The 16,767-nt window shown below is 41.5% G+C and overlaps 1 protein-coding gene across 5 annotated transcripts in view; it reads right to left on the bottom strand.

Annotated features, from left to right (window-relative positions):
• The window catches only part of Marf1 (meiosis regulator and mRNA stability factor 1-like protein), a 123,199-nt gene that overhangs the window by 18,821 nt on the left and 87,611 nt on the right, over window positions 1–16,767 (bottom strand). For 2 of the 5 annotated variants that reach the window (XM_068349835.1, XM_068349833.1), the window contains exons 10-12: window positions 12,157–12,347; window positions 11,904–11,988; window positions 10,802–10,943 (exon numbers count right to left, since the gene is read on the bottom strand). In XM_068349835.1, coding sequence (XP_068205936.1) covers window positions 10,802–10,943; window positions 11,904–11,988; window positions 12,157–12,347 — 418 coding nt within the window. The remainder of the gene's footprint in view (window positions 1–10,801; window positions 10,944–11,903; window positions 11,989–12,156; window positions 12,348–16,767) is intronic. The other 3 variants (XM_068349834.1, XM_068349837.1, XM_068349836.1) reach the window with 3 other exon arrangements.

Genomic DNA, 16,767 nt, shown 5'->3' on the forward strand with positions numbered 1-16,767 from the left:
TAACTGCGTATAAACAACATGAAAATACCTAATCTAAGGAGCCTCGTTAATAAATTCTAAAATTAATATGTATATTTCAGCATAGCTGAAACGGCCATTGAATAGTTACCAAGGTAGTTGGTTTATAAAAAGGGGTGCAAGGGGGAAGCTTATTGGAAACATCTCTGCCTGGTGATTTGCCCGACATGGGGTTCAAATCTGGCTAAAATTAGTGTTTCTTGTAGCGTCTGCAACTTCATCATTATTGAGAGCTAAGGATGGGGGTTTTGGAGGAGTCTATAGGTCTACCTGCTGAGTCATCAGCAGCCATTACCTGGCCATCCCTGGTCCTAGCTTGGGTGGAGGGGACTTGGACGCTGGTCAAATGTATACATGGTCAGTCTCTAGAGCAGCGTCCTGCTAACTAGGAGACTCACTGTCCCTTGCTTATGCCATTCATGAGCAGTCTATAACCCTTTTGTCTTTAGGTCTAGGACAGAGAGAAGCTAAAGTTTGCATAGCTAGGTACATACAAATTACTTTAGAAGAAACCTTTAATTCATTTAAATGTTATTTTTATAATAAAATAAATTTTTGAATATACTTATCCGGTGATTATATAAGCTGCAGCTCTGCTGCTCGACAGAAAACTCTACGTTAAAAATCCGCCAGCGATCGCTATGCAGGTAGGGGGTGTACTTCAACAGCGCCATCTGTCGTGCAGGTACTCAGTACTCATTGTAAACAAAGAACTCAATTTTCTCCTTGGTCCACTGCGTCTCTATTGGGGAGGAAGGGAGGGTCCTTTAATATATAATCACCGGGTAAGTATATTCAAAAATTTATTTTATTATAAAAATAACATTTTTCAATATTTAACTTAGCCGGTGATTATATAAGCTGATTCACACCCAGGGGGGTGGGTAGAGACCAGCAATAAATGTTTACATTATTATGAGCTAAGGATTTTTTATTTCATTTTAGCAGTTATCAAAATAACAAACAAAATAAATAAGTACCTGGTAAGGAAGTCGACTTGAACAATTACTCTGCCTTTTTAAGTACGTCTTCCTTACGGAGCCTCGCGATCCTCTTAGGATGCTGAGCGACCCCTAGGAGCTGAAGTATCAAGGGTTGCAACCCATACTACAGGACCTCATCAAAACCTCTAATCTAGGCGCTTCTCAAGAAAAGAATTTGACCACCCGCCAAATCAACCAGGATGCGAAAGGCTTCTTAGCCTTCCGGACAACCCAAAAACAACAATAAAAACATTTCAAGAGAAAGATTAAAAAGGTTATGGAATTAGGGGAATGTAGTGGTTGAGCCCTCACTCACTACTGCACTCGCTGCTACGAATGGTCCCAGGGTGTAGCAGTTCTCATAAAGAGACTGGACATCTTTAAGATAAAAAGACGCGAACACTGACTTGCTTCTCCAATAGGTTGCGTCCATTATACTTCGCAGAGATCTATTTTGTTTAAAGGCCACTGAAGTTGCGACAGCTCTAACTTCATGTGTCCTTACCTTCAGCAAAGCTTGGTCTTCCTCACTCAGATGGGAATGAGCTTCTCGTATTAACAGTCTGATAAAATAGGATAAAGCATTCTTTGACATAGGCAAAGATGGTTTCTTAACAGAACACCATAAAGCTTCTGACTGTCCTCGTAAAGGTTTAGTTCGTCTTAAATAGAACTTAAGAGCTCTAACAGGGCATAAGACTCTTTCTAGTTCATTTCCAACCATATTTGATAGGCTTGGAATATCGAACGATTTCGGCCAAGGACGAGAAGGTAGCTCGTTTTTGGCTAGAAAACCAAGTTGTAAAGAACATGTAGCCGTTTCAGATGAAAATCCGATGTTCCTGCTGAAGGCGTGAATCTCACCGACTCTTTTAGCTGTGGCTAAGCAAACCAGGAAAAGTCTTTAAAGTGAGATCTTTAAAGGAGGCTGATTGTAGTGGCTCGAACCTTTCTGACATGAGGAATCTTAGTACCACGTCTAAATTCCAACCAGGTGTAGCCAAACGACGCTCCTTCGTGGTCTCAAAAGACTTAAGGAGGTCCTGTAGATCTTTGTTGTTGGAAAGATCTAAGCCTCTGTGACGGAAGACTGATGCCAACATGCTTCTGTAACCCTTGATAGTGGGAGCTGAAAGAGATCTTTCTTTCCTCAGGTATAAAAGGAAGTCAGCTATTTGAGTTACAGAGGTACTGGTCGAGGATACTGATACTGACTTGCACCAGTTTCGGAAGACTTCCCACTTAGACTGGTAGACTCAGAGTGGATGTCCTCCTTGCTCTAGCAATCGCCCTGGCTGCCTCCTTCGAAAAGCCTCTAGCTCTAGAGAGTCTTTCGATAGTCTGAAGGCAGTCAGACGAAGAGCGTGGAGGCCTTGGTGTACAGTGAACCCTCGCTACTTCGCGGTTCGACCATCGCGGATTCACCACTTCGCGGATTTTTTCCATAACCCATATATATACAGTAATATATATATATATATATATATATATATATATGTATGCATGTATTTATGTATATATGTAGGTATGTATATGTGTATACATATAAATATATATATATATATATATATATATACACACACACACATATATATATATATATATACATACATATATATATATGTATATATATATATATATATATATATATATATATATATATATATATATATATATATATATATATATATATATATATATATATATATATATATATATCTAAAGTAGGAAGATGTGATGTAGTTCTAAGGGAAAAGTATGGGAAATATGTCTGGGTAATAAGCAAAGCTCTACCTCCAGTTTGTTTCTACATTATGATCAGAGATAAATGTAAACAAAACATTGGTTGCCATTTTTTATCGTGCTTTTTAGCATGTTTAGGAAATGCATGATATAAAATCACCTTTAATATTTGTGCCTGTTTTAGTTTAGGGTACTGTAGTACATGCATTAAGTGTTCTGTACATTAAAGGGTAGTTTGTTAACAGTACTACGTACAAGGGAAGGTTTTAAAAGTCTGAATATACATGTTGAATAAATAGGTAAATATGGTGTCACTACTTCGCGGATTTTCACCTATCGCGGCCGCGACTGGAACCTATCTACCGCGATAAACGAGGGTTCACTGTACCTTCTTTACGTGTGGCTGACGTAGAAGGTCCACCCTTAGAGGAAGAGTTCTGGGAACGTCCACTAGCCATCGAAGTACCTCGGTGAACCATTCTCTCGCGGGCCAGAGGGGAGCAACTAACGTCAACCTTGTCCCTTCGTGAGAGGCGAACTTCTGCAGTACCTTGTTGACAATCTTGAACGGGGGGAATGCATATAGGTCTAGATGTGACCAATCCAGTAGAAAGGCATCTATATGAACTGCTGCTGGGTCCGGGATTGGTGAGCAATATATTGGGAGCCTCTTGGTCATCGAGGTTGCAAAGAGATCTATGGTAGGCTGGCCCCATGTGGCCCACAGTCTCTTGAACACATCCTTGTGTAGGGTCCATTCTGTTGGAATGATTTGTCCCTTCCGACTGAGGCAATCTGCCATGACATTCAAGTTGCCTTGGATGAACCTCGTTACTAGAGAAATGTTTAGATCTTTTGACCAGGTGAGGAGGTCCCTTGCGATCTCGTACAAGGTCATAGAGTGGGTCCCTCCTTGCTTGGAGATGTACGCCAAAGCCGTGGTGTTGTCAGAGTTCACCTCCACCACTTTGCCTTGGAGAAACTTGAAGCTTTTCAAGGCCAGATGAACTGCCAGTAGCTCCTTGCAGTTGATATGCATTGTTCTTTGACTCGAGTTCCAAGTTCCCGAGCATTCCCGACCGTCTAATGTCGCGCCCCAGCCCGTGTCCGATGCGTCAGAGAAGAGAACGTGGTTGGGAGTCTGAACAGCCAGGGGCAGACCCTCTCTGAGGCTGATACTGTCCTTCCACCAAGTCAGGGAAGACTTCATCTTCTCGGAAATGGGGATCGAGACCGCTTCTAGCGTCTTGTCCTTTTTCCAGTAAACAGCTAGGTGATATTGAAGAGGACGGAGGTGTAGTCTTCCTAACGATACAAACTGTTCCAGGGACGATAGTGTCCCTATCAGACTCATCCACTGCCCGACTGAACATCGTTCCTTCTTCAGCATGTTCTGGATGCATAACTGGGCTTGACTTGTTCTGGGGGCCGACGGAAAAGCCCGAAAAGCTTGACTGTGAATCTCCATCCCTAAATACACAATAGTTTGGGATGGGACCAGTTGGGACTTTTCCATATTGACCAGGAGACCCAATTCTTTGGTCAGATCTAGAGTCCACTTTAGATCCTTCAGACAGCGACGACTGGAAGAAGCTCTTAGAAGCCAGTCGTCCAAATAGAGGGAGGCTCTGATGTCCGCTAAATGAAGGAATTTGGCTATATTCCTCATTAGCCTCGTAAACACAAGAGGAGCTGTGCTTAGGCAAAAGCACAGGGCTTGAAACTGGTAGACAACCTTTTCGTAAACGAGTCTCAGAAAAGGTTGGGAGTCTGGGTAGATGGGGACGTGAAAGTATGCATCCCTTAGGTCTAAAGAGACCATCCAGTCTTCCTTTCTGACCGCTGCTAGAACGGACTTTGTTGTCTCCATGGCGAACGTCTGCTTTGTGACAAAGACATTCAGCGCACTGACGTCTAGCACCGGCCTCCACCCTCCTGTCTTCTTTACCACTAAGAAGAGACGGTTGTAGAAGCCCGGGGTTTGATGGTCCAGGACTTTGACTACCGCTCCCTTTTCTAGCAAGAGAGACACCTCCTGTTTCAATGCTCGTCTCTTGTCTTCCTCTCTGTACCTGGGAGAGAGATCGATGGGAGACGTTGCTAGAGGGGGTTTTCGTACAAACGGGATCTTGTACCCCTCTCTGAGCAACTTCACAGATTGTGCATCTGCGCCTCTCTTCTCCCAGGTCTGCCAGAAGTTCTTGAGTCTGGCTCCCACTGCTGTCTGAAGAAGGTGGCAGTCAGACTCTGCCTTTAAAGGACTTGGATCCTTTCTTCTTCCCAAGTCTCCCTTCGGCACGAACACCTCCTCTGCTGGAGGCTCTGCCACGAAAGGGCGGAATAAATCTGGACGCTGGAGTGTCCATCCTGGGTCTTGACAATGTAGGCAAAGGGGTGGCTTTGCGGGCAGAGGACACAACCAGGTCATGGGTGTCCTTCTGAATCAAAGAAGCAGCAATCTCCTTAATCAAGTCCTCTGGAAAAAGGCACTTAGAGAGAGGAGCAAACAGAAGTTCTGATCTTTGACACGGTGTCACTCCAGCTGACAGGAAAGAGCAAAGGTTCTCACGCTTCTTGAGGACCCCGGATACGAACGAAGCAGCAAGCTCACTAGATCCGTCACGTATGGCCTTGTCCATGCAGGACATGATGAGCAAGGAAGATTCCTTGTCAGAAGGGGAGATCTTCCTGCTCGAAGCTCCCAGACACCAGCATATCTTAGAGCGTCTCATGGCTAGCCTGCGGGGAGAGTCTACAAGACTTGAGAAGTCGCCCTGGGCAGAGGCAGGAACTCCCAAGCCGAGAACTTCTCCCGTGGCATACCAGACGCTCGATCTGGAAGAGAGTTTAGCAGGGGGAAACGTAAAGGCTGTCTTCCCTAGACTCTTTTTGGACTGCATCCAATCTCCTAAAACTCGTAAAGCTCTCTTGGACGAGCGAGCGAGGACGAGTTTCGTAAAGGCAGGCGAGGATGACTGTGTACCTAAAGCAAACTCTGACGGAGGAGAGCGTGGAGCCACAGACACAAACTGGTCCGGATACATCTCTTTGAACAGAGCAAGAACTTTTCTAAAGTCCAAAGAGGGTTGCGTGGTCTTGGGCTCGTCAAGGTCCGAATGTGGTTCATCAACGTGTGCCGCATCGTCATCATCAGAGAGTCCATCATCCGAGAATTGAGGAGGAAGCGGCAAAGGAGTAGGTATCGGCTGGTCAGCTGAGTCCGGTCGCACGGGTGCACGCGTGACTGAACCGGACGCAACGTCATGGAACTGTTGCCCAGTCTGTGAGCTGGCAACAACCATAGCAGCGCGGGGACGCACAGCGTCTACTCCAGACTGTCTAGTCTGATGTGGGCGAGCAGAGGCAACCACACTGGGTTGCGGAGGTTGACGCACCGCGTCAAAACAAAACAACTTTGACGGTTGTTGTGCCTCGCGAACGTCAACGGAAGGTTCCGTGCGTCGCTGAACGTCAACATGCGGCTGGCAGGGTACACAGGAACGCATGGGTGGCGGGACTCTCTCAGCTGTAGTGCGCAAGAAGGTCGCCTCAGCGTCCACAGGACGCACAACTGTGGTTGGTTGTAGGCAAGAGGTTGGTGCAGCAGCAACCTTCTCCGCACAACCTGCATCAGAGACTTTAACTGATACTGCATGGTCTGCAGCAAAGACCACTTAGGGTCTACAGGAGCAGGTGCGGCGACAGACTGTGTGACTGCCTGAGGCGGTACCGCTTTGCCTCTCTTAGGAGGTGAGCAGTCATCGGAAGACTGCAGCGAGTCCGAACTGACCCAGTGGCTACAACTGGGCCGTTGGACTTGCGCGGAAGGGACCGACTTGCACTTAAGAGGTCTTGAGACCTTGGTCCATGGTTTCTTACGAGAAACCTCTTCCGCAGACGAGGAATAAATGGGCTCTCTCGTCTGTGTGGGTGGGGCGATCTTGGGTAGATACGCCCGAAACCACGGAGGGAACGTCTGTTCGCTGATTAAAGCCTCTCGAACCCTTTGGTCGTACGACATTGCTTCTCCCCTGGACTTGGGAGCTTGCAAGAGGTCCCGGACTAGGAGGACGACAGGCACGAACAGACGAACCCTCAAGCGCAACACTATCCACAACACTATCACTCACTTTATCACTTCCCACTGCACTCTTACACTTCAGCTCCTTGACGTCCGCCATGAGCTGGTTACGGTCACTAGCCAAGGACTCGACTCTCTCACCCAGAGCTTGGATGGCACGCATCATATCTGCCATCGAAGGTTCCTGAGTGCCAGAAGGGGGATTAGGAGCAACCACTACAGGGGAAGGAATAGGTTGTGGGGCATGAGGAGAGGAAAAATCAACGGAACGAGATGAACTTCTCCTGACTATCTCTCTCTAGCCTACGTGTATATTTCTGGAATTCGATAAAATCGAATTCCGAAAGCCCAACGCATTCCTCACATCGATCTTCCAATTGACAGGTTTTATCCCGACAATTGGAACAAACGGTGTGAGGATCGATAGAGGCCTTCGGAAGACGCCTTGAACAGTCCCTAGCATTACACTTCCTGAATTTAGGGACTTGAGAAAGGTCAGCCATTTTGAATTGGTCAAAGGGGAATTCAAAAACTATCCAAAGTCATCAACAAATAATCAGATATCAAAAAAAGAATGCAAGGATTTATTGAAGAGAAAGCCTGCACAGCGAAAGCTCAAAACTAGAAACGTGTACTTCACCAAATAGTTGTGAAAACCAATCCAGTTAGCAACAGCGAATTAGTAGGTCTTGCCGGTGGCACGACAGAGAGAAAATTGAGTTCTTTGTTTACAATGAGTACTGAGTACCTGCACGACAGATGGCGCTGTTGAAGTACACCCCCTACCTGCATAGCGATCGCTGGCGGATTTTTAACGTAGAGTTTTCTGTCGAGCAGCAGAGCTGCAGCTTATATAATCACCGGCTAAGTTAAATATTGAAAAAGAGAGATTTACTCATTGGATGGAGAAGTCCCTTTGAACAAAACTGGAATGGGCTTTTCTTTGCCAAACAATGTCTTTACTGGTCCCATAAAGGGGCAAGGAAAGAATAAGACTCCAACACCACCTAATAACTAATCACAGGGATGTAAAAGCTGTTAGGGCCTTAGGCAGTAGTGGCTCAAAACGAAAAAAACAGTACTAGAACAATATTTTTCCCTAACAGAAAGATGATGGTGGCTGTGTAAAAATAATTGCATATCAAGAGAAATATTTGACAAAAGACCGACCTATCTTTCCCCTAGTCACGATGAAGTAGTAGTTTCAACTAAAATAGGGTGCTCTCACGTAATTCACCAGCATCAAACGACCAACCAGCGTGCAACCACTGCTGCTGCTATATCCCCTTCAGATAGGAGTAGGAGATAAGAGTTAGTCTTTCTACCTTTCCTGAATAGGACAAATGCATTACCATAAAAAATATGCATAATAATTCTGTGAGAGCTGGAGTGCTACACAGCAAATGAGCAGTCAGTTCAGGAACCAAGGAAAGATTTCCAAGGGTCTGCAAGCAACATCCTATGATACAGGGAGAAAGTTAACAGAAACCGTCAGATAAAATTGAGCACACAAAAACCAGGGTTTAAGCTTGAGTTCTTAATATAGAGATCTTTGGATGTTTCTGCTGGGGTAGAGTCCTCCCATAACACCAAGCATTTGTGTCAACTTACATAGTTAGGATAGGATCGAGCAGGTCACTAGTTGGTATTAAGAGGGAAAATTGGTACTAGGTCTTCGTAACAAACTGTGCGACGAAGGTGACAGAATCCCTATCCCTAAAATGTTTAACATAAGAGCCTGGAAGCTCTCCTAGCTCTTGCCAGTCCAGATAAGAGTTTCTCGAGGGAAAGATTCCTATGACACCCTCTTCAGGTTAGCAGTAGGCACATTCACCAGTGTCCAGAGAACAAAGACCTTTCCACCCCAGGAATAAGTTACAAGCAAGACTACATCAAGCATGGACTACTGCCTGTAGGGGGGAATCCACGCATTCCAAAGCTGCTGCTACTTTTCTTTTCTCTTGCTGAAGCAGATAAGAGTGAAAGTATTTATGGGCAGACCCTTTGATGTTCTCCACAGTTTAGGCGTTGCATTTATCAATGACCTGAAGATAAGGACCATTCCATGACAAAAAGCAAGATTACTCAATGCTCAATTGGAGCATGGACTAGACACAGGTAGTCAGTGCCTACCTAGAAAGTTCTCTGGCCAGAGACATTCTCTACAACCACCTTTGTAGTTAATATCTCTCTCTCCCTCTCCCTCCCCCTCCCTCTCTCTCTCCTAAATGATAAAACTGTACATCACTACTTGAAGCCACCAGTGTCTCCTGGAAGAGACCAAGGAGGTGCACACACTTTCCACACGACCGGAATGGTGCAAGAGGACCCATTACCTGCTCTCGGTAGGTCATTATCTGCCATATCGGACTGAATTGGGGTGACCAAATACCCATTGGTCTGTAGGAGGAAGGTGACTTTCAAGGGCAGTGTATTCCCCATCTGCTACGCCCAACAATGGCACGAGGTGGCAAGAACGATACCTTCATCAGCCTATCATATGGTACTCGAGATCGGTCCGTGTAGAACTTAGACTTGTAACCGAGGAAACAGCGGGGATAGTCTTGCAACTCCAGCTTCATTAAACCACCCCGAAAATGCCAGTCTCATAAGGAACAGAATGGCCCACATGGGTAAGAAACAACTCTACTATTTCACTAACTTTCAACACTGGTTCACATTGTGCTTAACAAACAGAAGGTACCAGATAGCAGACAAATACCATCTCTCATTCCAAAAAGAGGAGTTATAGCAATATGTTCCATGAAAGTTTTATGGAGAAAAAAAAAAAAAAAAACTAATTGTAAAAAAAATACAGAAAATATTTCACTACTTCCCTTGCTAACCATTTTTCTTACTGTCACAGAGGAGGCAGATCTGGCTCACTGACAAAGACTTCATTCCCCCTCCCCAACACACACACACACTGAGGAGGATAATCTCTGCTAAAACACAAATCACTACAATGAAGGCTTTGTCAAAAGAACAATGAGAACACACTGCACTAAACATGGATCACCATCCGGGGAACACAATTGTGACAAGTGGGAACACCAGACAAATAAATGTTCACTATCTGACACGCATGTACTGGCGACATTATATAAACCGAGTCAAATAATTTGCAACGAAGTGAGACTACAGTAGCTATTTCCTAAGACCATACAGGCACCCTCTTACAATAGGTTAACAACACACCAAAATTTAAAAAGGTTTTATCCTCAGAAACAAAATCTAATTTAACAAATGGTTACTTTCGGCGGAGGCACCAATAGACTTCAGAGGAGATGATGATGATTATGACCTTTCTGTACACTCCTGCTGTTAAATGTGAAACTTAAAAAAACTAATAACCACAAACACTAGTCACAAACAAAAAGAGTAAAAAACTATAACAATTGAAAGAGCAGCAACAATACTTCCATACACTTCGGGGCCAAAGACTAAAGTGACTTCGGTGAGAGGCGAGTGGGTGGGGTTTCCCCTTTGTGACATTACCAAAGGTTATTCCAGCTTTGCTGCAGACAAACCTACTTTAATGAAGGAAAGGCTTGTATACACAAATGAACACACAAACTTGTATGTTTACGAAACATTTGATAACATAATAAACAGCATGTTCAATGTTCTGTAAAGAGTAATTAGAAATTCTCTCTCCCTCTCTGAGGAAGGGGAACAGGCGTAGCAGGGGCCTTGGTTAAGGATCTGGGAAAATGTTTAGCTTTTAATATCTTGGTGGGGGGGGGGGGAATAAGTGAATATCCGTATCATTTTTTTTTTTTTTAAATGGGCACCAATTTGTCCAACTGCGGTGAATTTACAAGCGAGGAGCCCAGACTATAAATGACTAATTAACAATGTTGAAAAATACAACTCCTTAAGACTGTAAATGAGTAATTACAGTAGATGTTAAAAAAGAAAATCCTTTTTATATTAAATACTTATTTCTGAAAAAAAAAAAAAAAATTATACTTACTAAAACAGAGCCTTCCGAAACTGCCATGTCTCTCAACCCGTATAAGACTTGGCCTTGAATGTCTAAAGCCAGAGATGGACTCCAGGTGTTTTTAACAGGGCTAACATTATTCCACAACAATGGAGATGGACTGCGTGCTCTGCTGAAAAAGAGAGGGGGATAGTTATATTCTAAATATTAACTTGAAAATCCAAGTAGACAACTATAAACATTACATATTTCACACATTAGTAGCACCTTGTTCTGAAGGGGAAAACCTAATAAATAATCTCCCCTACATATCTTTTCCTATTCAAAAAGAAGTCTTACGATCTGCTACAAGAAAATTTTGAACATATGCCACCAAAACTATCTTTCACAGAAGTAGAGCTCTAAAGGTACCATGAAACACTGGTGTTATCTACAACCCAAAATCCTTCAATCCACAGAAAGAGCTAGCCCAATTAAAAAAAAAATATTCGATTGGTAAATCATGCAAAAAAAAAAAAAAAAGACACCACCTCTGCCATAGGTAAACATTTGGGTAAATCTTACGCAAAACCTTCAAAACTCCTTTTTTAATACATTCTCATTTAAAAGTTCTCACACTACAATCACCGTCATCCAAGAATTACTGTGCAACATTTTAAGAGAACTTGATTATTTGTACAGGTAGCCATAAGCTAAAGAAAAATAAAATAGTAAAAGTAAGTGGTTCCACTTACCATACGCTACAGGGGTTTGGCTTTCCGATTGATTAGTGACAAAATACGAAGTGACACCTATAGAATATCCTTATAGCCTACTCTAAAAAATTCAAACATCCCATGACTAACATTAGTGCCAAACCTAAAATATAAACTGCACTACACTTGTTAAGTGTCCGAGATGGAACAAAATATGTCACCACTAAAAAGTAAATAAATAATGTGGTAGGTAAACAAGAAAAACTGAAAAGTTTAGTGTTTCAGGTCCTACAGTAAGGACTAACCCTGAAATCAAATTCATAGAAATAGAGATTTCAATACTTTTTCTGGAAGGGCAATAAAGTGCTAAAAAAGTTCACCGAAAATTCTATTCATAACCAAACCTTACCTACAGAGAAGCTTTACAAATACAATACCTGAAAGATGAATCCATTGTAAATGTATCTGGTGTCCTCGTGTTGAACGTTAAGCTTGGAGGGGAACTCATTCGAAAATGTACCCCTATGCATAAATTTATTCAAATTAGGAAAATAAACCTTCACAATTCGTAGGGTTATTTTGTATCCTATTCTCACTGGACAGCTTGCAATTCAGAACAGTTTTATGAAAATTACTGCAGTTTTGTATATAGTATGCTTCAATCTAAAATAAAATTTTCCCCTTACTTACTCTGTGAACGTCCCTTTCTGAACTGTTCAGGAGTCTTATCCAAATACATGGGTTGTACTGCAATGTCAGGGTTATTGTCATCACTGCGATTTGAATAATCTAGCCTTGATAACCCATTGAAACTTCCCATACCTAGTCCACCAATAGACTGATTTTGGGGTCTACAGTTTTTCCTCCAATTTCGCTGATTTCTGTACACAAGAACTCCATTACAATCTGGCAAATATAATTATCCTCTTCCTTCATACTCTAGTATCAGCTAAGGATATTGTGCTGTACCAGTCATCACTGTCTAGTATAGGGAGCAATTCTTTGTTATGAAATTTGATTAATTGTTGTACCATAACAGGCATCATTAATCATGGTAAAATCAACTCTAATTTCATAACCTTACGAGTACAAATATAACTGTCCCTTAATGATGTACGTAAATTAGGACAAACTACTTTAGATTTGAGGATTACAATATATCAAGTAAAATTGTCCACCATTTTACAAGGCCAATTTGCTTAAAATTCCCTGCATGTATGAAAAAAATTGTGCTTAAGTGACCACTCTGGCTTTTTACATGTAGCTACATAATTTTACATAATTTTCAATGAAACATCAGGACAATCAACAATATTAATAAAAACTTTATTCTATTTGCATAGATTACTGGGATTAGCTAAAGGAAAAATTTTTTCTTTAAATTACAGACTGGTTATATCTATCCCTCTTACGAATGTGCACAGTACTGCACATCATAGTTTTGCAGTAAAGTGCATACATTCATATATTACATATAGTAAATTTCTCAAATTAACATTTAACAGAAAATTACTATCATAATCTAGGATGCACAAACTAACAAAAAAGTAACTAATAAATTTCAATCCTTGCACAAAGTACTATAAAATTCTTAGTGCAGTCATGCCTCAAGATACGATTAATTCGTTCCGGAGTGGCTTTGGTTTCGTGAAAATTTTGCATCACAGGACGCATTTCACATGTAAATCGCCTACTTCATTCCAAACCCTACAAAAACACCACATTAAATTTTATAATACAGTAAAGCTATAACCACCATGTGATACTGTACAGCCAGATACATTTGAATCATTCAATATTCCTAAACTAACTCTTAACACCTGTAAATTTAGTAGTTATTAGAACATAATGCAATGATAAATGGAAAATAATAAAACATACATTACAATACTGTACATACTGTATTCAAAATATACACTACAATATGTACTGTACTATTATTATAGTTACCCTTACTGTAGAGAAGTAAATTTTCCATTACACATAAACCGCACCTTTTCTTCAACAGGCTCATACTTTTAATGGGTACACTATTTTATTCTCGACCTGGCTAACAAATCCTTTTGTTACACGAGGTGAAAAATCTTTGCATCTTGTTTCGCATCATGAAAATTTCATAGGCAGTAACATTCATATCAAGAGGTATCACTGTACCGTTCAGCAATCCTGCTGACTCAAATGGACCGAATCACATTTTTCCAATGATCTGATGTTATATTTATGGCAATGGTTTCAGTGACTTGGCCAGTCTTCAATCTAATGCTTCCCAAGTTTAACCAAGGAAATTTAAAATCAATCTAATGCTTCCCAAGTTTAACCAAGGAAATTTATTTTAATAGAATTCATTAATTCAATATTTACCTGTTCACCTTCCTCCCTTCCTTAGAAAAACTTTTTTTCATGTTTATCATTAACAAAATTTTAAATAATTATTCTTATAAAGTGGGAGGAAGACATCATGAAAAGATGGAAGGAGTATTTCAGGCAACTGCTAAATAAATAAATAAATAAATAAATAAAAAAATAAATAAAAAAATAAATAAATAAAAAATAAATAAATGAATGAATGAATGAATAAATAAATAAATAAATAAAAGGAAAACATATACGAGAGGATGGACCATAAACATGGGATTAGTAACGAGGTTCTCTAGGAATGAAATACGAGAATGGGGAACAGGAAGGCAACAGGAACAGACTTGATTACAGTCGAAGTTTGCAAAGCTCTAGGAGAGGAAGGGGTAGACATGTGTGATCTAAGAGTAAAATATTTGAAAATGAAAAGATACCAGAAGTGTTGGGAAAGCACATTGATACCTAGATGTAAAAGTAAAAGTGATTTTCAGGAATGCAGAAATTGAACACTTTAAACTAATGCCTTGCAAGTTGAAGATTCTGGAAAGAATGATCAAAGTCAGGCTGAGAGAGGAAGTGAGAATAGGGAAAGAACAATTAGAATCTATGGAGGGAAGCATTGTAATGGAAGGAATATTTTGCATAAGGCAGCTGATGGAGAAATTCATGAGAAAACCCACAAAACTTGAAGCTGGTATTCATAGACCTTGAAATGGTGTACTACAGAATACCAAGACAAGAAATATGGAGATTTTTGAGCGAGTTGTACCAGAAAAGCAATTCAATTATTCAGATGTACAGGAATGTCCATACTAAAGTTTTTAGTATTTGATATATATACAGATTTGAGATGGGAATTTTGCCCTTTCACCTTCAACATCGTGACTGATGCAACAACCAAAGATGTTAGAGAAGCAGTGCCATGGTGTACATTATAAGCAGATAACAGTGCTGTGTGCGGAGAAGAGGGAAGAATTGGAGAGCAGCACTCTAGGAGAGGAATGAGAATAAGAAAGTCAAAGACCAAATTTAAGAGTGCCAGTATTACTAAGGATGTTGCACAAAGCATAAGAATGGATGGAGAAGAAAGAGAGAGTACAGAAGTTCAAGTACGTGGGGGTCCATAGAAGAGGCTAGTGGAAGCATGGATCAAGAGGCGAGTCATCGAATCCAGACAGGATCGAAGGTTGCATCTGGAGCTCTCAGTGCCAAGAAGGTTCCTCTGAGATTGAAGGGGAAGTCTCATAACCTGTTGTAAGACCAACTATGTTATATGGAACAGAAAAAGGAAGAATGAGAAAAACTATAGAAGATGAATGTAGCAGAAATGAGTATGTTGAGATGGATGTCTGGAGTAAAAAGGGAGGATCAACAAAGGTAGTTTTAGTATCAAAGAAAATACAGAGGAGGGGAGGGTTTAGATGGTATGGACACTATTACCGAGAGATCAATAGGTTGGAAGACAAATGGAGATGGCGTAAGAGATGTAATAATTCTACTTTTAGAAGGAAAAACTTTGCCTAGTTGGGAGTCTATCAATATCCTGGGGTATAACAGATATTGAGATGGTTACAAAGAGGACTTCTCTGAACTTACTATGATCCCCAGATAGTAGCAAAACTTTAGTCGTCGTTCTCTGCTGTTGCACTTGTTTCAAAGAGCATTTCTGTGGAGCATGTGGAGTCGTCAATCTAGAGGACGCAGCTCTCCTTAAAAAGGACAAGTGGCTGGCTCTCTCACATTTCTCCACTGCTGCAAAAACTTTGGCAGGAGGCACAAAGTGTTGGTAGGTCAAGGATATGCGAGTTCCTGAGGAAAAGGGCATCCCTGGGAGTCAACTGATTGGTGCCTTTGGCCAGAGCAGTCTCTGCCCTTTTGAGAACACAGTTTCCTAAAATCAAACTAATTTGGTGAAGCAAAAACTTCAAAGCCTTTGTAACAAACCTCACCATTCCTTAAAATGCTTAATCTGGAAATTTTATGTTCTCATGATTGTAAAATAAGGAGTCTGCTCCTGGCCGGTGGCCTAGCCAGGAGCAGGCCTGAAAAACACATAGCTGCCACCTCTATCCTTTGCATTTCTGTTGCAAGAAAAGTAAGAGGGGTAAGAGAGCTTATCACTTGTGATACCAGGGGTGATAATAGCCACCTCTGCATCTAAGGGTAGAGATTTAGAATGAACCCCAGAATCCAAACAGAAATTCCTGTGTTGATAGAAGAGGAGGAGGGAGTTTAGAACACCTACTGGATCGTAAGGTATTCACCCCTGCAGACACTAGTTTGTTTAAAAGACCAGTGTCTCTTGCCCGAACTGATAGAGCCACATCAAACCTGTTTTGGGTATTTCGAGAATGGAAAAATTCTGTATGGTTGCAGGCCTACCCGTTACAGGGGCATGAAGATGATCACAGAGACCTCACAAGCATCCAATCAGGTTCATTATCTTTACAAATGCGGAAGCTTCTGTACTACAAGCTGGAACTTCCAATGAGAATACTTAGGTGGTATCTGAGATAGCCTTGGGCCTGTTCTGGGGACAAGTCTATAAAAACTGGTGCTGATGTAGATAGGTCTGGGTTCTGATGAGGGACTACCAATTTAGGCTCCTGCTTAAAAATAGTTATGAAACTTTCCCTCTTCTGAACATTTTTACGCTCTTTCCCTAAGGGAGAGCAAAGATCTGAAAATATGAAAAGGAATGAAAGCCTTGTTCTCTATTTTCCTTGTTGGAACCCCTGGGCTTATACCATCCTGCTTTTCCAACTAGGGTTGTAGCCTAGCAAGTATTAATAATAATAATAATCATAATAATACAGTGATACCTCGGTAGTCGAACGACTCTATACTCAAACAATTCGGAGTTCGACCAAAATTTTCGAGAAATTTTTGCTGCGGTGCTCGACCAAAAATTCGGTACTCGACCAGCCGAACACGTGACGACCGCAT

The sequence above is a fragment of the Palaemon carinicauda genome, chromosome 26 (genome assembly GCF_036898095.1).
Source record: "Palaemon carinicauda isolate YSFRI2023 chromosome 26, ASM3689809v2, whole genome shotgun sequence".
Classification (NCBI taxonomy): domain Eukaryota; kingdom Metazoa; phylum Arthropoda; class Malacostraca; order Decapoda; family Palaemonidae; genus Palaemon; species Palaemon carinicauda.